This window comes from Brassica oleracea, chromosome C2, assembly GCF_000695525.1.
Source record: "Brassica oleracea var. oleracea cultivar TO1000 chromosome C2, BOL, whole genome shotgun sequence".
NCBI lineage: Eukaryota > Viridiplantae > Streptophyta > Magnoliopsida > Brassicales > Brassicaceae > Brassica > Brassica oleracea.
In genome coordinates, this window is record NC_027749.1 from 681,348 (window position 1) to 691,038 (window position 9,691).

At 26.8% G+C, this 9,691-nt stretch overlaps 1 protein-coding gene across 1 annotated transcript; it reads left to right on the forward strand.

Annotated features, from left to right (window-relative positions):
* Nucleotides 1-6,163: 6,163 nt before the first annotated feature.
* LOC106325386 (zinc finger protein ZAT5-like) lies at nucleotides 6,164-7,161 on the forward strand. Its single transcript, XM_013763442.1, has one exon. The coding sequence runs from the start codon at nucleotides 6,280-6,282 to the stop codon at nucleotides 7,084-7,086; it is 807 nt and encodes a 268-aa protein (XP_013618896.1). The 5' UTR covers nucleotides 6,164-6,279; the 3' UTR covers nucleotides 7,087-7,161.
* The last annotated feature ends 2,530 nt before the right edge of the window (nucleotides 7,162-9,691 follow it).

Sequence of the window (9,691 nt, forward strand, 5' to 3'; positions counted from 1 at the left end):
AACACTTGGACTTTAGATCCCCCAAGGCTTTCGGGTAACCCTAGATAAGATCCCATTCCTCCTAAATTCTGAATACCCAAAATATCCCTCAACTCTTGTCGACTGGACTCTTCAATCTTATGACCAAATTGAATTGAAGATTTTTGAAAATTTATTTGTTGCCCGGAAACAGCCTCGTACTCTTTTAAAATCCTGAGAATAGTTTGGCATTCTTCTCTGTTTGCCTTGCAAAAGAAAATGCTATCGTCGGCAAATAACAAATGCGATATTGCCGGACAAGCTCTTGCTACCTTCATACCGGTTAATTGTTTTACCCTCTCCGCTTTTTTGATATTCACAATTAAAGCCTCAGTACACATAATAAATAAATACGGAGACAAAGGATCCCCTTGACGTAATATTCATTATTCATGATTCAGTTTGATAATTGTACTAAAATTAATTATATATAATATTCATGATTCAGTTTTTAACAAAATTACTTAAGTTTTGAAGGTATAATACTGAAACTTTTAAAATGTTTTATATAGTTTAGAAATTCTTGATTCCTAAAAATTATTTTATAATTAATATAAAATCTCTTCCATCGCTGCCTCGCTCTATGTCACCTATATATATTGAAGAAAGAAACCATATATTATATATATCACATATTTAATTACCATAAATAATTGTGTGCAATATATTTAGGTCGTTTGGATAATGATTATAATATTATTTCTCAAACTCTCTATATGATCGACACCTAACAAAAAAAAAAAAATTAAATGATTTCTCAGTTAATATAAAATGAAATTTCAAAATAGTTCTTATAAATTAATTTATAAGTTTGTATAAATGACTTAAAACCTCTTATAATAATTTAAAACATATGATAATCTAAGATAATAATTTTTAAATGTACTTATAATTTTTATAAATGAATTATAAAGCTTGAATGAATTTTATTAGACATTAATAGTTATTATAATACTTTATATACAAATATAAGGCTTTGTAGAAGAATATAAAATCAATATATCAATTTTAATAAAAAAATTGTTTATTATTTTATGCAGTTTAAAAATACATATAAATTGATCAAACATTATTCTTTCTATAGTTTCAACAAAAAGTTACCATAAATAATTATTTGTAATATTATATATATTTTTAGCAAGTGATATTAACTCTCTATAGACTTATTTTTTCTATTATTTCTAATTAAAAAAAATATAAATAAAAATTAAAAATTATCGACCAATGAATTTATAACATTTTTTAAGATTTCATAAATGATCGACACATAAGTAAAAATCTCTTAAGTCACTTTTCAATTAATATATAGTAAGATAGTAGGATTAGATTTTAAATTAAATTTTATAAATTAATTTATAAGCTCTCACAGAAGACATACAAACTCTTATAATAATTTAAAATATACAATAAGCGAACATAAATAATTTGATAAATGTTTTTATAAATAATTTATAAAGCATATAATATGAACTTTAGAAGATGTTAATAGTTATTATGATAACTTATACAAAAAATAATGCTTTTAAATAAGAATATAAAATCATTATATTGATTTATATAAAATAATTGTCGTATTATTTTATATATTTTATAAATATAAAAAAATGATCACTTATTTCTCTTTCTGTAATTTAAATTGTTTGTCGTTTATATTTCTCTTTCTATTATGTAAATTATTTGGCAGGTGATCAAACATTATTAATCTTTAAATAATTTCAATAGTTAGTTACCATAAATTATTATCAGCAATATTTTATAGATTATTTGGTAAGTGATATTAATTACTTATAAACTTATCATTAATTTTAGATCTAATTAAAATAAATAAAAATTAAAAATCATCGACCAATCAAATTATAACAATTTCTTGAAACTTCACCAGTGATCGACACATAAGCAAAAGTCACTTACGTGACTTCTCATTTAATATATAGGAGGACTAGATCTCGATCTTTATTTTCATTTATTTTTATATAAATATTTTATTTTCAATTCTAAATTGGTATATATTATAATATATGTGTCTATCAATTTTTAAAACATAATAAGTTAACAGTATACTTTTTTCATTGAATAGATTATTTTAAACTTTCACATGTATTTGTATCTTCTTCTATATATATGTTTTCGAATTATTATTTCATTATTAAAACCATAACTATATATAAAGATTAGTAAAATATTATTTTATTGTCATATTCAAAGATATAGTAACATTTCACAAATTTAGAAAGTTTTTTAAAAATTAAACTTTTCGCTTCATAGATTTATATTATCGAGTAAATAATTAAACATTTAGTTTTTGTTTAATTTTTAAAATAAACTGTATAGTTTAAAATTTGTTTTCATTGGTTTAAAGTAGTAAAGATTAATCATTGTTAGATAATATGATTTTTGTTATTTTCAAAAAAAATCTTTATAATTTTTAAAATTAACATCGACAAATATTTAAATATTTAACATATGGAAGTATAATATTACAATATTAAACTATATCTATTTAATTTATACTATCTATAAATCTAATGGATCATCTATTCTTTAAATCCAATTACTGATAGCCCAATAAAAATTTCTGATAGGTCCCAAATTTAAATGATAAGATTAAAGATTAAATGTAACATGATTTTCTAGGAATAAGTTCATTAGGTGTATTTTTTTTTTAAAAACCACACATAAATCAAGGTTGTGATTTTTGTTTTAATATTGTAACATTTCACAAATTTAGAAAGTTTTTAAAAAATTTGGTAGACCCAAAATTTAAATGATAAGATTAAAGATTAAATGTAACATGATTTTCTAGGAATAAGTTCATTAGGTGTATTTTTTTTTTAAAAACCACACATAAATCAAGGTTGTGATTTTTGTTTTAATATTGTAACATTTCACAAATTTAGAAAGTTTTTAAAAAATTAAACTTTTCGCTTCATAGATTTATATTATCGAGTAAATAATTAAACATTTAGTTTTTGTTTAATTTTTAAAATAAACTATATAGTTTAAAATTTGTTTTCATTGATTTAAGGTAGTAAAGATTAATCTTTGTTAGATAATACTCCCTCTGTTTCATTATAAGTGTCATTTTAGGTTTCGGCACACGGATTAAGGAAACAATTAATTTTGTACATTTCCTATAAAAAAACACTATTACCTATACACCTAACCATATTTCAACCAATAAAAAAAAATTTTGCATAAAATTAATAAATTTTGCATTCAAAATCGAAAACGACACTTATTTTGTGACGAAAAAAAATTTCTAAAACGACACTTAATATTAAACAGAGGGAGTATGATTTTTATTATTTAAAATATATATATATTTATAATTTTAAAAGTTAACATCGACAAATATTTAAATATTTATTTAACATATCTAGGTATAGTATTACAACATTAAATTATATATATATTTAATACTATCTATAAATCTAATGAATCATCTATTCTTTAAATCCAATTATTGATAACCCAATAAAAATTTCTGGTAGGCCCAAAATTTAAATGATAAGATTAGAGATTAAATGTAACATGACTTTTTAGGAATATGTCCACTAGGTCAATTTTTTAAAAAATCACACCTGAACCAAGGTTGTGACTTCTGTTTTAATATATAAGATGAATCTACTCATCATGAACTACTAATCTTAATCTTAATTTTCATCCAGTTTTAAATTGTTTGAGATCTTTTATAAATATTTTATATAATGAAATTTAAAAGATTTAGATGACCCCATAGTCCAAATTTAAAATATAACTTATGGTCCAAAATATGACTCTAATTTAATAAATTGGATATATTTATTTTAAAATACAAATGAATATTTTAAAAAAATATTTAACAAATTATTTTAAAAATTTTATTTTCAAAAAGCAATTAATTTAAATTTTAATTATCAGTAAAATATAATTAAAATATTTTATGTGGTTTTAATTTTTATTTTTAAATCAAAACTGAATTAATTTTAAATTTTAATTATATTTTAATGATAATCAGAATTTAAATTAATTAATTACGAAAATAAATTGAAAATTGCTTTGTAATAGATTCTGTTATAATTTTATAAGGAAAGTTGTTTATTTGTATTTCAAATAAAATATTAAAATATTAAAAGATATTGTAATTAAATTATGTGTAATTTGGTGAATTTTCTAAACAATGATTCAAAAAAATTACACATAAAAAAGTCATAGGATTTTAATTTAATAAATTAGATGTCGGTATTTAATTAATTAGTGCATACAGTTATTGTCAAGGTGAGGTGTATAGAAAATGATAACGTCTCACTATGCATGATGTTATTTGTTTTTCTGTCACTCAAGTCTAAGATATTTTTTAAAACAAAAACGAGAGTGGCTAATACGGCATTTTGTATATGAGGTAATCATTTTCCGAGATGATCTGTAGTTGTACGCTATACTAGCCCCTAAATGATGATTGCAACCACCACATAAACGGTTTGTGAAAAAGTCTTCGCGAAAAAAATGTTTGTTAAGATGATGAATGATGATTGATTAAAACAAATAAAAAAGTAGTATATGCTTTGCTTAGGGTGAGTAGTGAAGCTAGCTAGTTGGCAAGTAATGGCTTCTTTTGGCGGCCAAGCAATTCTCTCTATCTCTTTCACACACAATCCTCTACGACAAAACTTAAATAAATTCCTCTTAAATTATAATATTATTTATCAAAATAGTATTATAAATTTGTGATACTAGCTAGCTTCACAACAGATTCAAAAATACTCTTATAACTAATCTATTATATATTAGTGAAACGTTATCAAATAATTATCATAGAACCAAAGACAACTAATTTTGTGGAATTTATATTGAAGCTTTTCCGCGGATTACTGACCACCGAGTTAGTCTTATACTACAAGACTCTATAAAACAATATAACTAAATATTTCTTTTAAGTATTTAGAAGCTAAGATAAGAGAGGTTAATTCACTGAATGCATATTATTAGCTAATCATAAGATTAATAATGGTTTTATCAAATAATTGGGTGATAAAAAACAATGTATCTTAGAAAGAGGCGCAAACATAGGGAGTGATATTATATATTTAATACATTGTTACTAATATCATTATAATTTAATAGCTTATGATCATGATTCATAGTGTTGTGTTGTGTAATTGTGGGTTGGCTCAACTGCACATGAACTACTCCAACCCAAAATTCGAATGCCTTTTACTTTACAGTGTACATAATCTACAATGATTAGTAGTTAAGTTCAGTGTACATAATCCACAATGATTAGTAGTACTATGATACAAATTCAGAAGTGGAATGGTATTTTAAAGTCAAGTCATCATATATACATTTTGGTGGGTTAAGTATATATGTATCATATTTGGATTAAAATCTTAGATGTAATTCATTTTGGTACGTGGACTTAATCATGTGTTTTGGTACTATTACTATATGTTGCTTGTTAAGTGTTGTATTTGTGGATAAAACGATTAAAGATGGAGTGTAAATGATAATGTAGATTAGAAAACAAACATAGTTAGCTAGGATGCTTAGAGAAGAAGAAAATGCAATTTAATTATCTCTTGATATAGTATTTACATTTTGCCAAGTGTCAAAATTGCAGTTTGCTTTTGGAATTTGTCCACTCAAATTATAGAATGACATTCTTCTTTTAGTAACAGAAAAAAGTCTAAATAACTTCTACATACACATGTCTAAGTAAATTAATCATGCTTGTGCCACTTCTTCAAGTAGATTAAATTTAGTCATTAAAACTTTTCTACTAGGATAAGTGCTGACACATAATCCAACATTTTGTTATTAGATAGTAGTACCAAGATATAGAAATTATAATATGAAATGAAGAAGTTTTCATAAGTGATTAAATTTTATAGATACCAATTAAATTTGATTTGATCCATAAGACAAGCAAAACAAAGTTAACCAAATAAAGAGAAAGTTAATTCAAATAATTGAAAGAAAAAAAACAAGGGGAGATAAACAAGTGGTTCCAGGCTTGCAAACCAAAACTTCCAGAAAGGAATCCTTCACCAAAAGTTATTTGGGGTTTGCTTCTTTTCTCATCCTTTCTCTTACCTTTCATTACATATATACTCTATATATATATATATACAAGACTACTGTATGCATAAACAAATACAATCACAAATATATATAGAGAGATAGATACTAAGACATATAAACCAAACATTCTTTGATATTTTTCTCCATAAATACATATCTCTTTTGTGTTTTGTAATAGACCAAATTCAAAAACGGAGGATCATGACAAGTTTTCACGAGGAGACGCGTCTAGTACTCCTCACCAAGGGGAAACGAACCAAACGTCCTCGATCTGAGTCTCCTCATATGAACGCAGAAGCAGTGTCCGGCGTTTGCAGCGACCGATCACTAGGGGCAAAAGAAGAAGAAGCTGGTGAAGTTGAGTTCCAGGGAGCTACGGACGAAGATCAAGACATGGCGAACTGTCTGATGCTATTGTCGCAAGGACACAATGCAAAGAGTAGTGGCGATCATTTGTCGACGCAGAAGACTGGTTTCTTGAGCGACAAGAAACCGGTGGGTTCTCTAGGGTTAGGGCTAGACGGTGTTTACCCGTGCAAAACGTGTGATAAAAGCTTCCACTCGTTTCAAGCGCTAGGAGGACACAGGGCTAGCCATAAGAAGTCCAAACGCGACGAGAAGAACTCTGCGTCTGCGGTTGAAACGGTGGAATCTGCAGAAGCTGTAGGAAGCTTTCTCTCTCTGCAAGTAACTAGCAGTGATGGTAGCAAGAAACCTGAAAAAACACATGAGTGTTCGATCTGCAAGGCCGAGTTTTCTTCAGGACAAGCTTTAGGAGGTCATATGAGGAGACATAGAGGTTTAAACGTAAACGCAAACGCTACTTCAATAACCAAAGCCCTGTTATCATCAAGTCATCACCAAGAACCTATACGGCCAAAGAACTTTCTGGAGTTGGATCTGAACCTTCCAGCGCCAGAAGATGAACCAAAATTCGTGTTTGCGTCCAAAGATCAGATGCTTCTCTTCGCGTCTGCGTCCAATTCTTTGATTGATTGTCATCACTAACTAAGTAGTTCTTGTAATTACTTGTTTTACCTTGACATGTTAATCACTAACCCTTCTATACTCTTATTATTATTATTATTATTATTATTATTATCCAATATTGATTCTTGTAATTTGACATTGATTGAATTAACTTCAGATTATTTCGTTCATTAAATTTTACCATATACAATTTTCTTGAATGTGGTTGTTTTATATATATATATAAAATTAGGAGAATTCATAATTGGCACATTTCCAAGAACTACCAATATATATACAATGCATATAGTCAATACTTAACTTTGAGAGAATGATTAAAGATGCTGATGAGGTTGTTCCTTGGAGAGTGGAAGAAGCATGTGACGATGACTTTCATGTAAAGTCACTTCGTTTGTTAGCCGCCACTAACACCTTTCGATACACTTCACTTCCGTTTGGGGTTGTTCGTTTTATTTTTCTTTCAGATTTTTAATACATTTATTATCTCATTTTGGATTAAAGTATTTCATTTCATTAGAATTGTATGTTTCATTAGATAAATTTAAGAGACGGAATCTGGAGTAGTAATCTGAAAACTCGTTAAACCTGATTTTAGGGGGGGGTGTCTAATGTAGAAATCCATGCATCTACTTCATCCCCAACAGAAAAAGTTCAATCACTAAACCAAAAGCATGATTAAAGTTCATCAGAAATATCAAAAGTGTGTTATAAAAACATTTGATCGTGGCAAATTTTAATTTACCAATTGAGAATACGTTGTCCAATATCATGCGAATCACATATGTCAAGACATTGAGTAATTTTTGTTGTTGTCATAAAAAAAAGCTATGCATATGTATTAAAAGGTTGAACATAATAATATTATATAGTTTTGAAAGAACGACATATATAGTTCTTTAAAAAGTAGGTAATAATTCAAAAAATCATTTCTTACAAGTTTGTTACCTTCTAAAATTTTATAGATATACATAGTGCAATATCTTTTAGAAATAGGGGCCGATAGCCGATACTACGCTACGTTACGTATCCTTTCTGGTCTAATGGCATCTCTGTATCGATCATGTCATGCCTTTATAGTGTCGTCTATATATGACTCACGTATATATTTGCTTTTGTTAAAATGACACATCTACATTTCTCTTTTGGTAAATATGAACGTGAATCACATGATACATGAATAATCAAGTACATGGTATTATCAAGTATCAACGGAAACAAGTGAATATTCCTAACATTTCGAAAGGATTAAAAGAAGTGTTTTTTTGGTGCAATGTAAAGATATGATGAAAACATGTTTGAAAACATCGATGCCATGTAGTGATTGACGACGGTTTCAAAGATCAGTCGTTACTTACTAATTTGGGATAAACTCAAAAAATAATGTGTTCCCTATCATCTTGAAAATAAAACCTTGTATATATACACGTATATCATTTAGGCAAAGAGGCGTGACAAACAGGACCGGTTCAATGGTGCCATGGGCACTGGAGCAAATTTTTTTTTTAATTTCTAAACTATTACTTTTTTTTAAAAAAGTTGGATACATATATATTTTTTTTCAAAATACCAGAAATATTTTTTAAAATAAATCTATGAAAATAAAAAATACTTTCATATAAAAAAAATTTAGGCACCTTTTCTTATTTTTAATATAAGAATACATGTATTTTTTAAAAAAATCGGACTCTTATCTATTAAGAAATAGGAGAACAACGGATTGGACCCGGTACGGTCGCACCGCTCGCCCCTATCTAAGCCGGCTCTGGTGACAAATCAAATGTTTTAATTCGTATGGTTATGTTTGTATAAATTATTGATAGTGGATAATTAAAATGATATAGTAAATGGAGACCCTTTTTAAATAAGTTTATGTACATGTGATTAAGAATAATATTTTGTAAGAATCAGTTAAAAAAAAAGAATAATATTTTGTAGAATACTTGTATATGCCGATAAATACAGTAACCACGCCTAGTGTAAACAGAGCTCTGGCATGATTGGATACTTTGCTGGATACGCTGGCATACGACGTACAAACAACAAAGCAACCGTTTCCACCCACTAACTGCTTGACAACCCACCAGAAAACTCTATTGTTCTGCTGTTGTACACTGCACCGACCTCACCAGATTACAACAAATATTCATTTTTTTCTTTCAGTTCCCCAATTTCTGATATATCCTACAATTACCCCAAATGTTTATACATTTATCATTTTATACTCTTATCATTCTATCTTTTTCTTTGGGATCAAACTCTAATCATTCTATCTATTTATACTTTGTCTGATTAAACCATTCTAAATAAGAAAATAATATAAATTGTGTTTTATTTACGGTTGTTATAAATTCACTGGCTAGATGATGGTAAATGTATGAGTGTTTATATCCTGCTTTTAGATTGGATTAAATTTAAGTTTATAGAGTTACTTTATTATACAATAAAAATTAAAATATAATCTGGATTGATTTTGGATTTAATTTCATCTTTCAATAAAATTATTTTTACTTAAACATATAAGATGGCTATTAATGTTGATGTGAGATCTTAAAAGGAAAATATTGAATTGAAACTTGAATCTCTTAATTGAATATTATAATATATGAGGCCAATTGAAAATATT